This window comes from Aptenodytes patagonicus, chromosome 11 (assembly GCF_965638725.1).
Source record: "Aptenodytes patagonicus chromosome 11, bAptPat1.pri.cur, whole genome shotgun sequence".
NCBI classification, from domain to species: domain Eukaryota; kingdom Metazoa; phylum Chordata; class Aves; order Sphenisciformes; family Spheniscidae; genus Aptenodytes; species Aptenodytes patagonicus.
In genome coordinates, this window is record NC_134959.1 from 15,063,036 (window position 1) to 15,086,022 (window position 22,987).

Here is a 22,987-nt window from a genome sequence, read left to right on the forward strand (position 1 = left end):
GCTTAAACTCTGAAATGCTCTGGTTTAATGATAAATACTTCTACAACATAATTCTTGCTCCTAAATACATCTGGAAGGAAGACAGAAGCAACTTTTATGTAGGTGATAATGTACTTTGAGGCTAATTATAAGATGTAAATAACATGCTTAATTTCTATGTAGATATTAATAAAATAATGAAATAAGATTTAAAACTTTAAAGGTGTCTAGAAAATCTGTGTTTGGGAGGAGAAGTAGTTTTTCAGAGAAGATGGTATGACGTGCATCCTTTAAGTACACCGGCAGCATTGACAGCTCTTGCCCTTCAGAAGGCATGATTTAGATTCCAAAACAGCAAATTATTTTGAATTTTGAGGTGTGTAGGTCTTAGGTACCTATTATTTGGTTTATTATAATACTTTTTTTTTCTTGAACAGAATTTGACATAAATTTTATGGGTTTCTTCAGTATAAAAACTATTACCATAAATTGTGTGATGGTAATGGAAAAACATCCAAAGACATCAAGTTCTTACTTTTTTTCCCTCAGCCTGGCTGTGTAAGAACAGATTTATAAAAACTAAGCTGTTTTATCTGGTATATGGTAGATTATTTTCAATAGCTAGATAAGAGGGAACAAGCTGACAATTGACAAATGACTGTTGTTGGTGTTGATCTATGAAACAGATGGAAAACATATTTTTGTTAAGCTGATTCTGTAAAATGGAGTGTAGCAAAAGAATTTGAATGTGAAAATATACTTGCAGTTCCATGGTGACACAGAACCACATATTAGAGCATATTGGCATGTGATTTATTTGTGTATTTATAGGGAGGATTTACCCTATACAGAGATGGTCACTGGAAACCACAGGAACAGAAGTCTTAAAGATAGTAGCTTTTATATTGTTAGATTGAGATAGGTGCTATAAATACTCATTTTCAAAGCATGAATCAACTCAAAGGTTTTTGATTTTTAAAATCCTTTCTCCCGTTATAAATAATATTCAGTTGTAACACTGTGATCTCAAATAATGTAAAATCAGCTTATCTTTCAGGCTGACATAAATTAGGAATCTTGTTTTGGTAAACAGTCTACAGACCTTCTGAGCAATCATAGGACTCATACATAAACTTTGAAATAAGGACATGTAAAAGTAAATGGATTTGACTGAGTTTTACTGTGAACAGATATATAGAGACTGACCATACAGGAAGATCAAACTGTAGATATGTTTCAGTATATCCATATGAATTAAGTTGTTTCATTTCAAGCAGTAGTTTACTCTTGGCTTCTCAGGTATAGGTGTTAAGATCTTTTTTTATTACTTTTGCTGTTGGTAGCCTTTTAGATAACGGATTATACTTAAATAGTTTGGAAACTTAAATGTTGTTACAATCACTGATATAAGAATCTTCTTATTTGAGGACTAAATTGATTTGAAAATAAGGCAAGCCTTTTTTCCTCATTTAGCAGGAGATTTGCTGGTAATGCACAGAATTCTCTGTACCAAGTAAAAAACAAAACAAAGTGTATTTTAATGACTTAAAAATTCTGTGAAGTGTTCACATGACAAGCACCTTTTTTTGTAAGTCAATGACAGCTCTTTTCATAACCTTTCTTTGTATTGGTTTAGTAAAAATAGACAGTAATTCTTATACCATTATAATTTGTATGCACTATGAGGGACATGTTGCCTATAGCAGACAAGAGAATCTCATGCATTTTAAGTACAAATTAGTATTTCTGTGATCACGGAAACATTTCAGAGTCAGTAACAGTGTTAAGTCTGAGTTTCCTATATCACTGTCATGGTATCTGTAAATGCAGATGTCTCCTTACAGAACTCTCAAGAATCATGGTTCTCAGTCACTTTTATTTTCATGTTGGCTGTAGGTCTACTTCTACAACTTTTATCAACAACAAGTCCTTCTTCATGTTAGATAGTTTGATGTCTAAGCTACTATGATAAAAGGTAAAAATTAATTATAAGTACCAAAAAGTAGTTAATGCTGTTGGCCTTTTCCTGGTCAATGTGTGTCTGGGGAATGTATCTTTGCTTATGTGCATTCAGTGTCAACAGAGGGATCAGAGATAGGGGTAAAATTGAGTGCAAAATCAGGATGCTCCTAGAAATGTATGGATTTAAGATGGAGACAATGGAAATATGCTAACAGTACTTAGATAGTGCAAGAGTATGACAGGTGGTGTTTTTCACTAATGCCAAAGAAAAGTTTAAAGACCACAACACCAGCTCCAACTGGATTGAGACTGCAAAACTAATAACTAGATTCTTTTGCTGAAAACGTAAGCTTTCTGCACTCTGAAGTGCAGTATACTCAAGCAGTATACCCAGTTAGTTTTTCTCTATAGTGAAGGGAATTTGATTCTGCTGGAAGTGGAATTATGGTTCTAATAGTTACCACTCATTTCTTAAAGCACAGCTAGGTAACTGAACCCAACATTACAGTGAGATGTATAGACATTTTTTTAAACACACCATGCACAAGGTTTCCTTTCAGACTTTTAGGTTTGGTGTTAATTTCACCTTGCTTCTGATAAAACAAGCACTGATATTTCATTTTCCTGCCCTTACTATTTATAGAAGCCTATAGAAATCATTATTCCCTTGGGTTTCTCTCTCAGATCTGTTCAAGTGTACAGCTATTGCCACAGTAAGGGCTGGGTCTGCTAGTACAGAAATACTGAAAAGCTCCCTCCAGGACAGTTTTTGGTCTGTATTGGGAATCAGGAGCAGGTGTTAACTAGGCAGCAGTATCTTGTCTTTATTTATGCTAAAGACAAAAAAAACAGATTAGAAAGCAAGGAAGGGGGGAAAGTGAAGCTCGTAGAGCTGCGCTTGGGGATATTGGAAAAAGTTACGCACAGAAGACATGACTGGTTATGGGAGCTCACCTATGTGCTCTGGGGTAGCCAAAAAGCAGCTGCGTTCTGACCATGTAATCAAAAAGTTACAACTGAATATTATTCATGCTGTTTGGGAAATTCTTCAATAGAGCTTTTCCCCCTTTTCTCCACAGACTTGGGCTTTGCAGGCTTGCTATTTGTTTTATTATTACAGGTTTACTGTTCAAAGACAACATAATTTCAGAAAGAATAGGGATCACATTTTTATCACATAGACAAATATACCTTAAAAAGAAAACTTAATCATGCAAACCTAGCACTTACAAGAGTTATACGGACAAAAATGACCTGTGTAAAACTACATATTACTTGTTGAAAGAATCTGGAACTAACAGACTCTCACAAATAACATTCTGTATCATATAGGTCATGGTGAGATACTTATTACTGAAATCAATGAGAAGTAAATGAAATCTGTCAAGAAGTGTCTTAATTAAATATTCAAAAATTTTCAAGTCAAAACTAGCTAGATTTTTTTAACACATCTTCTGCATGAAGTGCATCTAAAACTAATGCCCATTTTAATTCTTTCAAATTGAAAGACATACTGGGACCAGCACAAAAACTGACACCAGGATACAGCCTTAAGGGTCTGATCTGTGAGCTTCTGATTAAGTTCTTTCTAGACATCAGACAGGGTTAATTTTGAACTTGGGAAGTGTTGAAGACATGCAATTCCCCTCTTCTTTTTTTTCCCCTTTAAACTTCTTACGTTCTAAGCATTTGTAAAAAAATTTTTTTTCTTTGTCATTCTAATGAAAATCTGCAATTACAGCTGTTGTTCATCTTTTATTTTAAAGAAAGTTTTTTCAGTTGCTAGGGTGGTGTATATATGTATTTTTTTATACTACAGCCAGCACAACAAACATTATGGTTTTACATACATTTGCAAATAAAGGATATGCCCAGTGCAAGCTGGTATGTCACTTTTAGTGAAAGGCTTCTTGTAAATGAAATACTAGAATAAACCCAAACAAACCAGGGAATAAAATGTAGGCTAATGTGGAAGTCATATTAAGTATTCTTGGCAAGTTGCGATGTACGCAGCGGCCACTGCATGTTATTCAGAGCTGCTAATGGGGACACTGAAACAAGCCTGCTGTACAGGTGCTAGACTTTGATTGAATAAATAGTCTGTACAGTATCAAACTATATAAAAAGTTTAAAAACCACAATGAGAATTATTATATTTTAAAAATTTTTCTATATTGTAAAAATTTTAAAATTAGGTCCAAACCACCATTAAAAAAGGTATGAAATGTGCAATTTTGCAAGTGGAAACAAGGGGCACAAGAAGGGTTCCATAAGGGTTAATAAGAGTTGCTTTGTGATTTCTCTTTGTTTCCAGTATCTTCATATACCTGGTAATCACACAGACCTTAGAGCAGTTCTCTCCAGGCAAGTAGGACATGAACTAAAAGTATCATCACTGATTTCAGTAGGAAAGATTGGCTGCAATAAGGACTAAAAGGCTATTTTAAGAGACGAATGTACAGTACAGTCTATTTATGTAAATACTTGGAAAACGCAGGAACAAAATTGTTTTCTAACTACAGAGCTGTGAAATCAGTGAGCCCTATGGATCTGTAATATATGGCAGAATATTTTAAAATCCTAAACTGTCTTGAAAGAAAACTGGTTTAAGTCTGCATCTAGAATAACATGAGTACTTACTTGTGTTTTAACCAAAAGCTGCAAAGATTATATATTTCCAAATGTACTAAAATTAATATAACTCAGTATTTTTAAAAGGCAGTAATCCTTTACACTTATATCTCACAAAGCATTGAGTGAGGAACTGATAATTAAAGACAATATAAATGGTAGGCAAGATGAAACAGATGGCTGTAACATAATTCTTGAGTCTTAACTGGCACTTAACACTAACTTTACTTTCAATTTGACAAATACAATAAGACACCTATGTTGACATACACGTGGTGCACTTAACTACTTTTATTTATGTAACTGAGGTATTAATATTGTCTTGAAAAGCAGACATCTAAAGAAGAGAAAATTATATAAGGAAGAGAATAGTAGTCATGGTTTTCAGTGTTCAATTATTAGTAGTTGTTGTTTTTTTTTTTCTTCCAGTATCCTTAAGTTATAATTTCCATGCAAAGTCTCTGTCTTACTCCTCCACTAGATAGGTAGCTTGGGAAGATAGGAGGAAATCCACCATTTGTCAGCAAGATTTAGTTACGAAGACTTTGTTTTTTTTAAATGAAGTATAATAAGCTAAAAGTGTGTGCATCTCACACGCTGCATATAGTACACGTTTAATATATACACTGTCATTATACACAAGCATCTTGTATATACACTGATACCACCTTCACGAGGAAATTAAAAGTCAATAGATAATGAACCTTGTGCCGTATCTTCTCTTCCTCTAACATAGATTTCACATGGAATCTCCTCCATCACCCGGTCTTCTATGACTTGCTCAGGGCAGTCATGCGCTTGTTTGAAAGTGTAACTACTTTTCTTGAATGTGCTATTAAATGTTTTCATTGGTTGAGGCTGTGCAAAATCATTGTGAAAGGGAAGTTCCATGGAGCTGAGGTTTGTCCTGCTTTGTTTTATATTAGAGGCTTGGGAGCCACAGTGGTGGTCATGGATGCATCTGGAACCTGTTGAAGGGCGTCTCATTTTCTGATAGTTTTCAAGTTCTTCTGATAAATCTGCCAAATCTGCAGAAATTTCTTTGTCCCTTAGTGAAAATAGTTCATAATGTGGAGGATCAAATACTTCCTGGAAACCAGTTTTATTGAAAGCAGTCTTGCAAGCCATAACCTTTTTGCGAGGTTGCTTTACTTGTACTAGAATTGAAATGATGAGAAGAACTAAAACTATCCCTGATGTAATGCCAATGATTGTTCCATGAGTTTTGGTGATTTGTTCAAACAATCCAGTTTTTTTCTTTTCTGCGAAGAAAAAACAAGGATTATGATATGGCTTTTATTATTTTCCACACTTTTGATCATGTATTAAAACAAAGCAAGCTGTATTGTGATTGCCATATAAGTGCTGTATTAACAAAATGACTTAATGGCACTGGAGACTAGACCTGTATGTCCATGGGATTTATCATACTGGATCTGTGCTTTTGTTCAGCAAGTCCAATTCCCTGTCTGCATTAGTGGCTACCATATGATAATTCAGTGGTAGGTGGAACTCTGTGGCCAGTGCATGCTGACTCAGTTGGGATGTGGCTTCAATCCTGAACCTATACTGATCAGTTCATATTCCAAAATCCATGAGTTAAATAGGAGTTTATACAGCTACAGATGATGCTTCTCTTACCATGGGTTGCTCCTGCTGGTAACATTCCCATTGATGTCAGAAGGAAACACAGATTTAAAATTATCTAGTTCTTCTTTAAAAGTGAATACTATCATAGTGATGATGTAAGATTGACTGTACTATTTGTTTTCACATCTCTTGGAAACTTAATGACTGTGTCTATTGCATAAGTCTGTTATACCTATTTCAACACAGGGAGCTTTAGCATAGATACATTCCAGTACTAACAGTCCAGTAATCAAGTCAGTTGGAAAAAAGAAAGGGGAGGGGGGCAAGGGGCAACTAACCAACCCAAATCATATGGCACTTTTGACTAGTACTTCATATGAAAACACACAAGATGGTAGCATCAGAACAAGATGGTTTTCCATACTTAAAATTCTTATTTGAAGATTAAAATTTTCCAGTTGGATTTGTTCTGTAAATGTACTTGTCCTAGGGGACTGAAACAATTCTACACTGAGACTCTGCAACATCTGCTAGTGGGGGAGAAAAGCATTTAAGACTGTGTAGAAGAAAATGTAGTAGCCTAAATGTTGCATATTATTTTCAGATATCTGGCTCCCGGCATCTGGATATGTGTGTTATGTACCTAAGTACTCCACACACAGTGCATGGAGAGAGTTATATACCATCATATACTATTTGAAACAATCCATATACTAAACAGAGAGTCCCAAGGAAGTGGCTAATAAGAAGTTATGTCTGAAATAAAGTTGTTCTTAGACTGTTTACTCCAAGTTACATTTATACCTTTAATGTGAAGGAGGATATCTCCCCTTGTCCTGCCTAGCTAGATCTTAGTGTTAGCATACTTTGTGGGAGGTATGAATTTCAGTGCTATGGCAGTTCTCTCATCTGCATCTAGGCTTCTTAATTCTTGGAAGATGTTCTAATCAAAAAGTGGTTATGCAAAAGGTGATGTCTTCTCCAGTCTCTTAAAAGAAACTGCACACAACCGACTTTTCTATCAATTTTTGTGTCACTGGGCTTAGGCATAAGGTAGGTCACAATATGCTCAGATTTAGGTAGCTATTGATGTGGTCTAAATGAGAACTCTGGGTGCCTGCAGGAATTGAGCACAATTGTGAGAAACTTTTTTTTAAGGCTAGATACTGCTCATTTGGTTGCATCAGTCTACCTTAGCTGGCAATATGGATCCAGTCTTCAGCTGCCTCTTAGTTATCTGCTCTGCAAGTATTAAAGCAGAATTTAGATTGTATTCAACATGGTAGATTATTCAGCACCAGATACAGCAATTTACAAATATTGGGAAAGACTTTCTTCACATTGTGATACGGTTTTTATGGCATTCATTTTTAAAATACTGCAGTAAGTGAAGTGTGGATTCTAGGCAAGATTCTAGAAAGCAGTTGGCAGAGATGGGAAAGAGATCTAGAAATTGCACTTAAGAGGGAACATTGAATATTGTCAAAGATTGTTTAGAGGAAGCTTGCTTCTACATCGAAAACTTGGGAGTTATGGATCAGTTTTGTTAACTGGAAAGCTGCCATAATATACCTTGCATTAGAGTATTTATTAGTGGTGTGAATTTTTTTGTTTGCCCGAAATACAATTTCAAAGTAGTTTTTTAAATATTTATTTAATAAAAAATTTAAGCTGGATTTGTGTGTTGAAAAGCCATTTTATTTCAGGATTTTCTATAGAGAAAGTTTTGACGCTTCCTGCAGGGTCAACTTCTCTTTGAAATGGAGTACATATTTAAATCTTTCAGGAGTTCTGTGTTCAAACCTATTTATGCCATTCTATTTGTCAAAAAAACCCAAGCTCAAGCTTGTTGATTATTGTTTTCTTTTAGCAATAAAAATTGTTGACCTTAAACTGGTTTTGTTCCAACTATGAAAATTCAGTTATTATTGAAGCACAGGTGAATATATTTGTGCTTTAGCAGAATAACAATTTCCTCAAATCATGAGAATTTTTCCTACAAAACCTGATATTGAAACAAGTCTTTACTGTAGTTGTGATGGTTTAAACAATACTCCCCTACCCCATGTTCTAGAAGCAGTGATTTACATGTGTCTGTTTTCCATAAGCAATGACTTCTTGCTTCCTAATAATTCCTTCTTCCTCCCATCCTTTCTCACACTATATGCAGCAGCTGTATTTACTCTGAGATAGTCTGTGATTAACAACTTAAAACAAATGTTTTAAGATTGTATTTGTCTTTTAAGATTGCTTCTATTTCAGCCCTGAGAAAGGCCTTTTGTGCTTGAAGACTTGTCTGTCTTTTTCCAGCTCTATATTTTTTCTCTAATAAAAGGTATTACCTGTCCCTATGATCCTTGCTTCATTTAAAGTTTAGAAATGGACAGGATGCAACCTGGCAAATAAAATTCTATTTCCTATTAAGCTGACATCCTTTTAAAATAGAGTATATGCTGAAGAGGAAGAAATTTAATTATAAAGCAGTAAGATCAATATTCAGGATGCTTACATGTCTCCTGAGTTTAAATAAAAACTTGGAACACCTTCCTGAGATTAGTAGAATAGCTGTCTTCAGCATATTTCCAGGAAAAACATATTTCATGACTTCCTTGAAAGGCAAACTGACCAGCCTAGCTCATAAAGGCTATACTTTGCACTATATTCACCTCTGCAGTGATTTTCATCCCAAGGGTATGCACAGTTTTGAATGCCATTGCAGACTAAAGAATTATTGATGCACATGTTGCTATGGCAGAAGTAAGTGTTGCCTGAGCAGGGAGCTGCAGGAGAAGAGAAAGAAAACATTAGGAATTTTCAGTCATTGATGCATTGCAATAAAACTAGTAAATTCCTGTTGGGTTTTTTTGACATGCATACTCATTCTTTATCTTTGTTTCAAACACAATCACTTTTCCCGCATGTCACTAATTATCGGACGATTTACTCTTTCTTTATGTGGTTGCTTTCAGGTGTATTATAAAAAAAAAAAAAATTCTTACTCAAAATGGGTAGCAGATAGACAGTCACACAACACAGATAATGGGAAGAAGGCTTTAATACTTGTCTTCGAAAACTTAGTACTTAAAAATCGCATTCTCACCATCAATTATATATTTATTCAATCTGCTGTGCATCTGCTATGTAGATGGTATAGCTGGTTGTGAAGCAGTTCCTGAACACCTGCATTTTAGAGCCCATTAATATCTTAAGGCAAATCAGATTTCAGCTTGTGGAGGACTGTTTCAGTAATTGCAAGAGATTTCAGTAACTGGAGGCATCTAAGTCATCCCTGCTTGTGAATCAAAGCTCTCAGATCCTCCTATTAGAGCTAATGCAGGGATTAAGAGAGAGTACAGTTTAGCTTTTTATCTATCTATCTGTCTGTATATAGTTAGAAATTTGAAGAAATAAATTAACTGGAAAGTTGCCCTAAAGATTTTTGTTTCCGTGAATGTTTGTTATAGCTCCTTGACATTAGAAAAATACATTAAAAAAAAAAAAAGTAGTTAAATTCTTTTCAGGATGCTGTATAATATACATAGGGAATTCTTTATGAATTCAGGGCACTGGGCAAGAAATTGATTTTTTCCTTTCTGTCTCAGTAATGCGGTATTTTTATGATAGAAATATCTATTATTAGTGGAGTCAGTTATATATTAAAACAGCAAAGATGTGTGATAGACATTCTACTATTTGGTTTCATAGAAATAATGTATTCTTGAGCGGTCTGGATCTCTGAAACATAATGTGGCACCCAAAGGGTAGAGCAGAGGAGGGTGACTAGTCCTAAATACAGCGTGTTTCTCAGTCCTTCTGTTAGGCTTCAGAGTCTCAGTGACAAAAAGAGGAGTTATGCCTAAGAGAAAAGAAAATTCAAACCTTTAATTCTGAATTTGCATTCCCTAAATCTAATATGCGTTGTCTTCCCATTTCTTACTCCACTGAATTTTGGTAACTTATGCTCAATGGTTTTAAGCTTTTGTATTAGCTTCCTGTTATTGCTTAATCCCTGGCAACCAGGCAGGAAGTTCCATATAGAAAGTTTGTTCTTTAATTGTAGTGCAAGTGCTGTAGTACTTTAACGTAATACAGAATGTATTTAGAGTGTATTTTGGAAGAGTTTATCTATGTAATTTCAGTGTTTAAAAATGTCATAGTAACTCATATCTATCTTCCTCGCTGAACTGAGTTGAGAATTTAACTGCTTGGAAGGTAGATTTAGTCTGAAGAACACTGCTTTAAAATATGACCAATGCTTAGGAAGGTATAGATCACACCCATTGTTATCAGTTATGAATGAGATGTCACGTTAGGTGCAAGCAGGGTCAGGTGCCCTGGGAGGAATACAGACACAGTGAGTATGCAGGGATGGGGCTGGGAAAATCAAAGCCTACCTGGGGTTGAATATGGTGAGGGACATGAAAGGCAACAAGAAGGGCTTCTTCAAGTGTATATCAGCAACAAAAGGAAGGCCAAGGAAAATATGGGCCTACTACTGAATGGGACAGAGGGGAGCTTCCCTTGATGCCTGGGCAGGTGATAGAGCAAATAGGTTTGGAAACGGCTTCCAAGATTATCAGGGATAAGGTCATTGGGAGTAGTCAGCATGGATTTATGACGAGGAAATCATGCTTGACCAACCTGATTGCCTTCTACAATGAAATTACTAGCTTAGATGAGGAGAAAGCGGTGGATGTTGTATACCCTGACTTTAGCAAGGCTTTAAAAATTCTATCCCGTAATATCCTTGCAGAGAAACTGATGAAGTACAGACTACATAGGAGGACAGTGAAGTGGACTGAAAACTGACTGAACTGCCAGGCTTAAAGGGTTGTGATTAGAGGCACAAAGTCCAGCTGGAGGCCATCACTATTGGTGTACCCCAGGGGTGAATAGTGAGGCCAATGCTGTTTAACTGCTTCATTAATGACCTGGATGTTGGGACAGACTGCACCCTCAGCAAGTTTGTAGATGCTACAAAGCTGGGAGGAGTGGCTGATAGACCAGACAGTTGTGCTGCCATTTGAGACAGGCTGGAGAAATGGGTCGACAGGAAGGTCATGAAGTTCAACAAAGAGAAACACAAAGTCCTGCAGTTGCGGAGGAGTAACTCCACATATGTGTACAGGCTGAGGGCCAGCCAGCTGGAAGGCAGCTCTGTAGACAAATACTTGGAAGTCCTCGTGGAGAAAAAGTGGAACGTGAGGCAGCAATGCATCCTTGTAGGAAAAAAAGCCAACAGCATCCTGAGCTGCATTAGGAAGAGCATTGCCACTAGGTCAAGAGAGGTCATTCTTCCCCTCTGCTCAGCACTGGTGAGACCACATCTGGAGTGCTATGCTCAGTGTTGGGGTGACCAGTACAAGAGAGAGATGGGGGCATCCAGGGAAATGGCATGAAGATAAGGACTTGGAGCATCTGACATGACTGGTATGGGTTGCCCTGAGTGGTTGTGGAGTCTCCATCCTTGGACATGTTCAGCAACTGACTGCATATGGTCCTGGGAAACCTGCTCTCCTCGATCCTCTCCGACCAGAGAGACTTTCTAGTTAGGTTTCTAAATCAACAGCCTTTTTTTTTCAAGAATGTTTTATGCCCTCTTTGTTTCAAAGGCCAAACCATTTTTCAGTGGACATGATTCAGTGGGACTTCTTTTTAAGTTCAACCATGCAATTACCTGGTAAATGGAAGAATAAAATCAAACATTTTCCTACATTCAGACTGAACTATGTCTTTAACTGTTTCACCAACTGCTACTGCTCAGGAAAGAAAATATAAAGGAACCTGGTTGTTGTGTTGTCGGTGTGCCAAACTATCACCTACGATCTATCAAGAGTGGATGCTAAGTCAATTCACATCATAAATGGTTTAAGGCATAATGTAAGCATCATATGAAATCATGATACATCATCATGTAAGCATTGTCTGAAATTATGCTGCAATTAAACTCCAAAGGGATTCACACCTTCTCCCTGAAGGACTAAATGATGATAGGCTAAAACTTATGCAGGAGTACCAATCTAGGTATGAAAACCGGTATCCCAGACAACCTAAAGCAATTCATAGAAACAGGAAGATGTACTCAACATTTCTAACCATTATACATACATAGTGGGAGAAAGGCTAATAGTTAAAATGGAAATGTTCATGATGCAGACTACAAAATAAAAGGCTCTCGGCCTTATTAGCACACATGGGGAGAAAAGACTTAAGTAGTTTTTCCTTCTGAATTTGGAAAGAAAGATTGCGCAAGCTTTCCTTTATAAAGGATAAACAGGATCATCATTTAAACAGAATAGCTTAAAAAGGCTATGTATGTAATAGGCTACAATATCTACTAAAATATTTCTGACTGTGAGATAAAGGAGGATCTATGAAATCTGTGTCCACAGTGGTTGTCACGGATCCATGTGTATCTGCTGGTGTTTCAATATGGATCTGTATGGAGTTGTAGTTCTTTTGGAGGCACAGAGGGAAGAATTACGATGTAAGACGCATTCCCTTTCTTATTTCCCTGAACAGGGGAATTTTTTTCATGTTTCTGTATTTTTGGATGATGCATTCTGCTGCTGCTCCTCCATCCGCGAGCACAGTCTCTATTTTACATTCCTGTGTAGTCTCTTTAACATTTTTGGGGGATGGCTTTTGTTCACAAGTTCATAAAGACGGGCCAAATGGACTTCGTTTTCCTTTTGTTTGTCACTTGCAGAGTACAAAGTCTAAAAGTCACAATGACTGATCGGTTCCAGTCCAGGACTTCAAGGACATAGCTGGACTCTTCTCATAACAGCTGCCTAAGACTGGTGCAATGTTCATAGTGTTCTTTCTATCTAGCATTATTCATGTATTGAATCAAGCCAGAAATCAAATACATTGATTTTTAACATTGCTGTTAGCTGAATTACTTAGTCAAACCTGCAAGCAGCACTAGGAGTGTGTTAGGTGACTGTCATGCAAAATTAGTTCATTTATGTAAATCTTTTCAGAAATATTGATTGTTTTTATGGTTGGCTTCATATAATTACAAATCATTAGTAAGGTAGAAGAGGAAAAATAGCTTAACGATCTGAAAATAAGATAAGCACGGATTCACTTTTTTCAGTTAGAAAAGTTGCTTATCACTAGACTATTTAAAGATACATGAAACATTTTTCAGACACTTACTTTTGAATTACCCTATCCAAGAAAGACAGTATCTCAGGTTAGAAGATAAATAAGAATAACTACGTACCTTTGCAGATTTTCTTCTGCTGATGACTTTTGAGCCGCTTTAAAATCATAAGTTTGAAAATTATCTAGCTTTAGGAGTAGTTACTGTTTCAGCCTCTTACACTCAAAAGAACCCCCCAAACCCCACCCCCCAAACCCAAACTGAACAAAAAAAAGAAACCACTCCAATATTTATAACATAAATGGATAATTTCCCTGGCAAAGTTCATAGCATTTTCTAGATTGAAAGCTGGAATAACTTGCACTATCACTAATATTAGTAATTGTGTTGAAATAAAAGCTACTGGAAAAGCAGTTAAATTTTGCAAGTTGTGCTTAAAACTGGTATTTACTGAAATTCACAGTATCTAAAGTTTATTAAATGCCTGTTGTAGGTTAAACAATAGACTAGTTTGAAATATGCAATTGTTCCTTACTACCATGTATGCAAAGAAAGCAATAAGCTATTTCTCTTATAAGTTTCTGTTACTTCAGAAAGATTGTTTTACAGAAAGTAACTCTTCTCCTGTGCTAAACTTTACTGTTTTATGGAAGAGAATATAAAATCTACTTGTTACCTGTAACGTGAACTTTTTTGCAAGGTGGTGACCAGGATCCGTTTCAGGACTGGCTATAGACATGTTAGGTCTGTCAAAAAAGTTATTTCTTTGACAGCATATCTGTACTATTTATTCTTCAAGCAGAACTTTTTGAAAACCTCTAGCACAAGCATAGGTCTGATTTCCTGAAGTGGCAGATATGTTTTATTCAGCTCTCCCCATGTATCTCAGATCTGCTCTGCAGTTCTAAACTTAGTCTACTTTTGTGCTGAAGATGCCACTTACTTTCAGGTTCTGCAATGTGGACAATGTCGTCCTTTGTAAATATGTGAGGCAACAAAATTCCATTTAGTTCAGAGAGAAAGCACTTAGAAGAAAATCTCACAAAAAGCATGCTTTCAAGAAACATCTTAATTTACAATGGGAATGAAGACTATCTCTAACCCAGGCTATGGAATCCAAACAGAAATCCAGATTGCATTTACAGCTCTGCTTTTAATATAGCCTTCTTAAATAAATTTGGATTTAACTGCTTATCCATGGTTGTGCAACACAACTGGGCTTTGCTAAGGGAGTGTGTGTGGGATCGTTTAGAGCCACATGCGGCTGAGAAGGAGGTAGCAGCTTAGGTGTAGCTGGAGTGGGTGTAGTTCCAGATCCAAAATTGAAGGTAGGGCTGCGGACAGGAAGAAGATCCAGACTCTGCAGGGTCACACGTGTTTTCTAGCCTTCTGAACATCCAGTGTGGGCTTGAGAAGAGGCTATTGTGGTGTCTGGCAGGGAACTGGAAGATGGCGGCTAGTGGGAGAGCACACTTCAGTCCCATTGCTGTCTTTTTAAGTAAGTCTGTGCTCATTTGTAGAACTCCTTGTGAGAAGGCCGTAGCTTAGGGCTGTATTATTACTGAATTCAAATGAAAAATAAACCTTTTAAGAATGGAGGAATGCCTTTCTTCAGGAACCATGCTTATAACTGTAATAAAGCAAATATTTAATTTACCTGCTAGTATGTGAAGGAAACAGCAACAACCTTTTCTGTGTGTTCCTAGTGCATAATATATAGCTGATGCTTTTCCTAAAATACCTGAAGTACCCTGATACCAGGAGAAATAGGCACTTTAAAATCTACTTACGATCCACAAATGAAGTGAACAGCATTCTGAATCTGCTTAGTCTACTGCCTTCATCTGCCCACATTCGTACCACACCTGTCCCAGTCTGCAGCATGACATCGTTTGCTACGGTGCTGCAAAACTTTGCCTTCAGGTTTTCAATAGAACTACTTCCATCATATACAGCAACAAAGTTTCTTTTGCATTCATTTGAATGCTCCATTTGATAGTCGAGAAATCGCAAATAAATCTGTTAGAAAAGAGAAATTAATGTCTCTAGGAAAAGTAATACAGAGAAGACAGTTTTCTTTCTTAGCAAATCTTGAATAGGATGTTTTGTCCCCTTACACATGTGTAACTCCCAATTCACAACACTTTTAAACTTGTATTTTTCTCATTAAATGTCAATGCGGAGTATTATGTGAAATTTGTCTGAAGTATCTGTTTCAATTCTTCCCCCTCCCCAAAACAATCTTTACTTAATAATTTACTCTGATATATTTCTGCTCCCCTTGGGGAAAAAAAGTAAAAAGCAACACACTTGCTAAAGCCCTAAGCAGCTCTGCTAAATGTGCAGTCTACTACTCTAGAAGAGATACAAGAAACACATAAATGTGCTGAAAGAGTTTTAATGGTGTTTTGACTGTTCTTTCTTTTTAATTCATGAAAACAATGTTAAAATATAAGGGAAGGAGTCTAGTCAGAAAAACTCTGAAGTAAAATAAGGAAATTAAAATTTGTTGCTTCAGAATGAAAGCTGATTACTGAATCAGAGCAGTGTTATGGAAGACAAACCATGAAGTCAGGAGTAATTTGAATAAAAATGGAAGCAGGAGAAAAGTAAGCTGGCTATCTAGGAAGAGTTAATAAATTTAAGCTAATCTTAATTCCTCCAAAAGCAGAAATCTAATCCGAGAGAAGGCAGCGTATGTGGTAGAACATATGCAGCAAGGAAATTAGAAGACCAAGATGGTACTTGAAGAGTAAGCAAATAACTTACTTTGCTGGAGCAGAAAACTTGTGGAAGATTGTAATTCAGTTAGAATTACATGAAAAGATCATAGGGCTTTTTAATCTCTTGAATGGTTCTACTGGAATTCTCAAAATTCTAGTGAAAGTTGATGAGATACGTAACTAAGTCACCTAAGCATGCTGCAAAGTCCATCTTTAAACTTTGAAAATTCCTCAGATGGACATTATTTTGACAGAGAAGAAATCTATCCATGTGGAGGCTGAGGTCTCCTGCTCCATGGGAGAAGAGGTGCTCCTCCTCTATCCATGAAGTCTTCAGTATGTTCCTCAGATAAGCTTGGGTCTAGACTGTACGTGTTTTTTGTACAGTTTACAATTACCTCTCTGGCTGATACTATGGATGCTAAAGCCCTTTTGCACAGTGCGCTTTTTCGTGCATCTGCCTAGTGCAAGAATCACAAACTCTTGTTTAGTTTGTGAAGCAGGGAAGACAGGGTAGATGAATACCATGCTTACTACCGCTATATTACCTATTTTTCTGCCCTTTTGCCATATCTCGCTTTTAACCTCAGCTAGTGCCAAACCTTTTAAAACTGAATTTTAAAGAATTCACTAAAACAAAACCTTTGTGTGGGGAAAAAAAAAAGATACCCTCCACATACACTTAACAGGCTCTATTGAAAACATGGTAAAAGAGCACAGTGAAAGACAGGTGACACTTTGTACACCCTGGCTCTTCCTTTCCAGTGTTTTCCAGAGGCAGGTTGCCAGCGCTGTCTCCCCTTGCACATTCTGTGAAAAGGTGCAGCCTGTGCCATATTATCTCATGCTGCATCTCACTGTTTTGTGATTTTCAGTATATATTTCCCCCCCCGCTGTCTTTTTTAGATTTACTGCTGGAAATTCTCAGCTACGTTGAGAACCTGTCTTCCATTGATGTCTTATCTCACAAACATGGGTGTGAGCTGTGCGTGCTAGTATTTGGGCTGAGAGATGGTATTTTCATTTAATGATTGACTTTATGTATCTGCTGTGAAATTACAATGGAAGCTAAAAATAAATTAGCACACTTTTAGTAGAGCTATTCTGTATATGAAAACAAAGGAATAATTCCATTAAAAGAGCTCAGCTCTGCAAAAACTCCTTCTGGTTAGGGTGTTAGGCAAGTAAATACAAAAGGTCTTCACTCTTAGATTCTATTGATTATTCTAGTAATTTTCTGAAATCTGAGGTAATTTATTAAATATCTGTTATGCAGATTTTAAAAATCTTTCATTGCTGCAGTTGTGTCAGTTTAAAAATTTATTTTTATTACAAAATCAAATTGATGACATTAAAAGTGTCTATGCTTATTTTTCTGAAGAGACTGCACCATATCAGATCTAATAGATTTTATCATAATAATTCTGCCAGAATTGAAGCTTGAGAAACCGCTGTCAGAATACTAAGAATTATTTTCCTGTGATGTTTTAACTCAATAATTTAGGATGATGATCTAATCTCAGGACTGACCCAACGATAACTCTGCCTTCTGGCAACGTTCAATAATTTATTAAAATACTTAAGCATAAGACCTGGTGCACTCAAGTGGCAATGTAGAGAGAAAATGGTTTTGTTATTGTTTCTGGAAGAACTGCTGCTATTACTTAGACTAGTATAGGGCTCTTGGGAGTTGAGTCACTTCCTCAAAGGCTCAAATATATTAATGGAGTTTTAGTTTCTTTCTTGTCTTGTCCTCTTATTAACATCTTTTAGGCTGCTGTTTCAGAACTAATTTAGAAGTTCGTGAATAGGGCTGGTTAGTTAACTATTAGGAGTGTGTAAGAAGGCATAGAGTAGGTTTGTCATCTTGGCAGCTACTGCTTAAAAATATTTTTTTAATTTTTACGTACATGCAAGCAGTGGTATGTGCTTTAATACACATACAGAAGCAAAATTACAGATGTGTATGCTATATGGAGAAAAAATATTCTTCAGTGCAACTCAAGTAATTAACAGGTATATGATTCTGAAACATAGGTGGTGGGTTTTTTTTTTAAACAGGTATAGCTACTGTATTTTGGAATTATGATTAGGATTTTATCCTTCTCTCTGCCCAACAATAAAGCTCAAGTTGTTTTTAATGAGCATGAGATAGTGATGTTTTTGTAAGCAGTCTCTAGTTCTGCAAGCACAATCATAAATATCAGGTACCTAGGTAACTAATGCTGATTTTTTGCTTGAGCAGCTAATATGCCCCTTTAGAGCTTGGGCAGAAAAGCTCTAGCAAATTTTATTGTGGCACTTTAAGAGGGTGTGATCCTATAGCTAAGTCAGAAGAGAGAGAGAGAGAGAGTGATAATTCCTCAGCTGTTTCCAGGTAAAGCCTTTCATTTTAGCTCAGACTGCTGATGAAAGTGGGTTTTAAGGTGCTGGACTGTGAATTAGACTGGGGAGGAGCAGGTACGTGTTCTGTTGACTTTGAAGAGAACCGAATTCTCCAATAAGCCACCAGAAGCAAAATTTTAAACCTTGGCAGCAAGATTTACTGGAATTTATCAAAGCTGTTAGCCAGCATTTTTGCCTGCAGTCTTCCAATAAAACCAGAGTCCAAGTCAAACGCCCTTGAAAATTGTTGCTTAACCATTTTTCACAGTTATTTTATATTTTAAGTTTCAAATAACAGGAAGACAACACTGTGGACTTGCTGTATAAGTTTAATTTCAGAAACAATCCTCTATCTGGATTTCCTAAGCCACTGATACATAATTCATTTCAGTGAAAGTGAGACATTATGCAAATTACAGCTAGTGACTATTACCTGTTACTAATGACTTGGAAACCCATTATATGCTGAATGATATGAATGAAACCCACCTTAGCATTTGGAGTAGCTTTAATTGTCCATATGCAGTCAACTGCTTGTCCTGGTTTTGTTTTTCCTTCTTGTTCTACTTGACTGGAACGTACTATTCCATCGGCTCCCGAGAGCTCAAATTGGCAGTCTAGGGAGAACACACACCTTGCTGTCAAATGCAGTATGATATTAATTTAAAATTTCATGTATAAACAAATTGTTACTGTAATACTAGACCTGGGATGGGATTTAAAATACCTCCTAGGTAAGTGAAGTCAGGATCTGTAATAGAAAGAAGTCATGAATCACAGGGGCTATCAATGCTTGAGAATCACTTCAAGGTTTAATATAATCTGAAGATTATGTCCATTTTTTATTATGTCACAATAAAAATTGCCAGAAAGTTTACTGAATCAATTGGAGGGTACAGAGACAATCTTTTTTTAGATGATAACATTATTCCACAAAGATTGACCTTATCTGAATAAGATAATTCTATACTGACAGTTCAGATTTCCAGCATAACACCAAAAATTACTATTGGCTATTTTGCTCCTACATTACATTCTGAATTTAACTATGCCAGTTTTCACTGAAATCATTGGCGCTCCACAAGAGTACCGGGGATCTTTCTGTGTGCGTCATTTTTATCAGATTGCTGTCTGTCTAGTTCTGAACAATTTGAAGTTTAGTAGAATATATCAACACTTTGAAATTGCTAATTGCTATTAATAAAGAATATAAAGAAGGACAGTTCAATACTAAAGATCCTTTTTCCTTGGGTACCCATGCCTCTTCTATTAGGCCGAGTAGCACGGTTCTAGACATCATTTATGAAGGCAGAATTTCACCTTGATTGCTCCTCTATCTTCTCTCTTCTAAATGTGACGTGTAGGTAGTGTATGTATCTGTAGTATATACTGTAGTAGTATACTGTATGCATACTACTAGCGAGTTAAGAATATACTTTTTCATAATGGTTAACTGATGGTACTTGACTTTACTGGGACCAGGGCTTGGCTAAAAATGAGTCTGTAATGGGCTGGGATGTCCAAGGCTTACACTTCAGTGATCAGGTTAGTGTTTCCTCACAAATCAGCATAGAAACTCACAAGATGCACCCATTTGCAGCTGTGGCATAAAAAAATCACCATAGAAATCATAGTGTGTGTATGTGTGTGAAATGTTAGTCTATGCAAAGAAAGCACTAGTTCATGCAGAAGTGCATGCCTGTTTTGTACAAAATTCTTTTCCAAACGAAGTTCCAGAATTTGGCTCTTTCTGTGGTCCTCTAAATGTTTTTCTGTATAGGGAGTTTATCACTTCCCCTAAAATGCCTCAGTCCTGAGCTTAAGACTCAGGACAGCTGAGAAAATGCCTTCTTTGCCCTCCTCTGTTTTAGTTACCTATAGTGAAATCTATGATCACTATATGCAAAATTCTGCAAGAGATTTTCAACCTTCTTTGTGAACTGATTTTTTTTTTTTAAGTGGGAGGTGTATGTGCATGTCCCCTTCCACTTTCACAATCCCAAAATATTTTACCACACTCTATGTAAATGCAGATGAAAGAAAAATATCAGTCCTTCAGTTGCTGCAATCTACTGTGAAAATAATATACAGTTTAAATGTATATTTAAAGTTCAGCCTGGAACTAGGCTAAGTTAGTTTTGAAAGTTAGCAAAATGTCTAAGTACTGTCCCTATGAAAACATTTTAGCACGTTATTCCCAGTCAACTGGTCACCATGTTTCCAAGTTTCACCAGAGTTTCCAAGTCTAAATCCCTAGCAAGGTATACAGTTCTATAAGCAGCAATACATAATCATGTATAGTGTTTTCATGTGCTGTAGGGGTAAAGATGACATTAAAGTTATGCCTGTGTATACATTTATAGTAGTAGTAGAGCTGACATTTGTATACTGTCCTTTGTCCCAAAGGACAATAAAATGCTGGTAACTACACGTATAGTATCTATGAAGTACAGCAGTCAAGCATTGCACATGGACATCAGGTCAAATTTTCTTGTAAAAAGAATGCTCTGCCAGTTTTAAGTGGCCCCACAGAGGAGATATACTTTTTGTTTGTCTAAAGGCACTGTCAGCATATTATACTCTCCTTCATACCCTGTAAACTACACCGTACTTTGAGCCAAGAACAATTCTGTTGTCTGAGCCTGTGGTCTGAGGGAATCTAGTTATACTGGGAGCTGTTGCTTGGACTGTATAGATACTTCCTCTGGCTTTTCAGAATGGAGATTTAAAATGTTTTGCATCTGGCTGGAAGTGCTATTGTAGATTTGCTTCAGGTGTTCTTGTCATAGTGTCTTATATTCCTAGAATTTAGGCTGTTGAAAATGCCAGCTATTTGCCTACATAAATGCTCTTTCCATTACTGCCACTGGTGAAACTGGTACAAGTTAGAGTAACAAAGAGGGAAGCTGCTAAAGCCTTCAGCATGAACAAGATCAACTGACTTCTTCACTAGCAAACTATAGACCTGTAATTCCCTTCAGTCAATTTTCCAAAGTGGTTTTAGTCAAGTATGCTGTAGGATTAGCAGGACTGAGACTGTAACTATCGCATTGTCACTTTGCCTTCATAAGCACTTATGAAATACAGCTCTAGACTGCCAGCATAAACACATCTACAGAGTTCAATGGGAGCACAGCATCATTAACTCGGTCAAAATTTTAGGCATCTTTACCTGGTATAAATGAGTACTTTGCTTGAAATCCCTTTCCTTCCAGCTCTTCATCAGAAGTAAACTTGATCCACATAAATCTCCCTGTTGATCTAATTAGTGCAGGACTTTTCAGACCACAGTAACGATTAATGAGAGGGGAGAAACCAAAAGGTCCATCTCGAACCTCCAGATGATCAAACCGACATTCAAATGAGGGTTCTATGTAATAAGGTTCATCAAAGGTCAACTCAATTCTTTGTCGTGGAGCAGCTAGACATAAAAAATCGAGCAAAAGATTAAATGAAGATCTATATAAAAAACACATTAAGACATGAAATAATGAAGAGACACAACAAGATAAACACAGCAAGATAAAAAAGAGACTGGAAAATTCTCAAAATACATCTGGCAGTCTGCTATAAAAACTCAGATACACTGTAATAAAAATTTTAAAAATGATTGTGTAGAAGATACTTTTTCATGGAATTTTATGGAATTTTTTTGCTTGCTGATCTTTATTGTTGAACATTCAGAAATGACATAAATTTAATGCAGCACATATAGTAGATATTAACATATATGCAAAGGTACTCAAACAAGTTTTAATATTAAGATATAAATTAAAACCAGTGTTCTGTGAAAGCAAAGTACATAAAAAAGGACAAAACATTGAGGGACGCAGAAAAGAATGGAAAAGAAAAAGATACGAAGAACTACTCACTGGTATATTTCCTAAACATTAAGCCTAAATTTGCAGATCCTTTGGCAGGAGACATCTTTTATTAGAATATTCAGAGACGTGTAAATGCTTTATATATATTATTAATATGCAGGTGCCTGCAGATGTTGGTAATTCTGAACCAGTGACAGCCTAACATCAGGATTTGGATCAGACCCCTAAATCCTGATGAGACGCAGCTATGGCTACTTTGTGACTGGACTATCATATCTGTAGTTTGGAACCATGACTTTATATTGTATAAATAGCTTTAGTGTTTCTTGTTCTTGTCATCTATTGAGCTACATGAACTTTCAGATACTAATTGGTATCTGGAGTGACAGCATTAAAGAATCACATGCTGTCTGCTTCTTCTGAATGCAAAAAGGATTTACTTACATGTCTCTAACACTCTGTTTAGACCTTATGCCTTACTTATACAGAAGTTAAAAACATTTGTAGCTGTTTGCACGTATTGGCAGTGGTCTGCAGGAAGGACCATATCTTAGCTAGAAGTTGTGGAGGGTCTTTGTCTCCACTCAGGTACCCATAATGTTTCTGTATAGGGACGGTGAGGACAGAGGCGTGGAAACCGATTCCGTGCCCCATGGAAACTGCCTTGCACAAGGGAGATCCAGCAATGGATCTGGTATGTTCGAACTCTGAAGCTGGACAGGGTATCTGCCCTCCAGTGCCTTCACTGGCAGGGAAGATGCAAAACTACAGATGTGCATGCA

At 36.6% G+C, this 22,987-nt stretch overlaps 1 protein-coding gene across 2 annotated transcripts in view; it reads right to left on the minus strand.

The window, feature by feature from the left end:
* Window positions 1-1,493: 1,493 nt before the first annotated feature.
* NETO2 (neuropilin and tolloid like 2) overlaps window positions 1,494-22,987 on the minus strand; it is a 36,377-nt gene continuing 14,883 nt past the window's right edge. The window contains exons 4-9 of one of the 2 annotated variants that reach the window (XM_076349241.1): window positions 21,554-21,802; window positions 19,088-19,132; window positions 18,871-18,998; window positions 15,064-15,292; window positions 8,829-8,942; window positions 1,494-5,834 (exon numbers count right to left, since the gene is read on the minus strand). In XM_076349241.1, the coding sequence (XP_076205356.1) occupies window positions 5,254-5,834; window positions 8,829-8,942; window positions 15,064-15,292; window positions 18,871-18,998; window positions 19,088-19,132; window positions 21,554-21,802 (1,346 nt within the window). In that variant the 3' untranslated portion in view covers window positions 1,494-5,253. The remainder of the gene's footprint in view (window positions 5,835-8,828; window positions 8,943-15,063; window positions 15,293-18,870; window positions 18,999-19,087; window positions 19,133-21,553; window positions 21,803-22,987) is intronic. The other variant, XM_076349242.1, reaches the window with a different exon arrangement.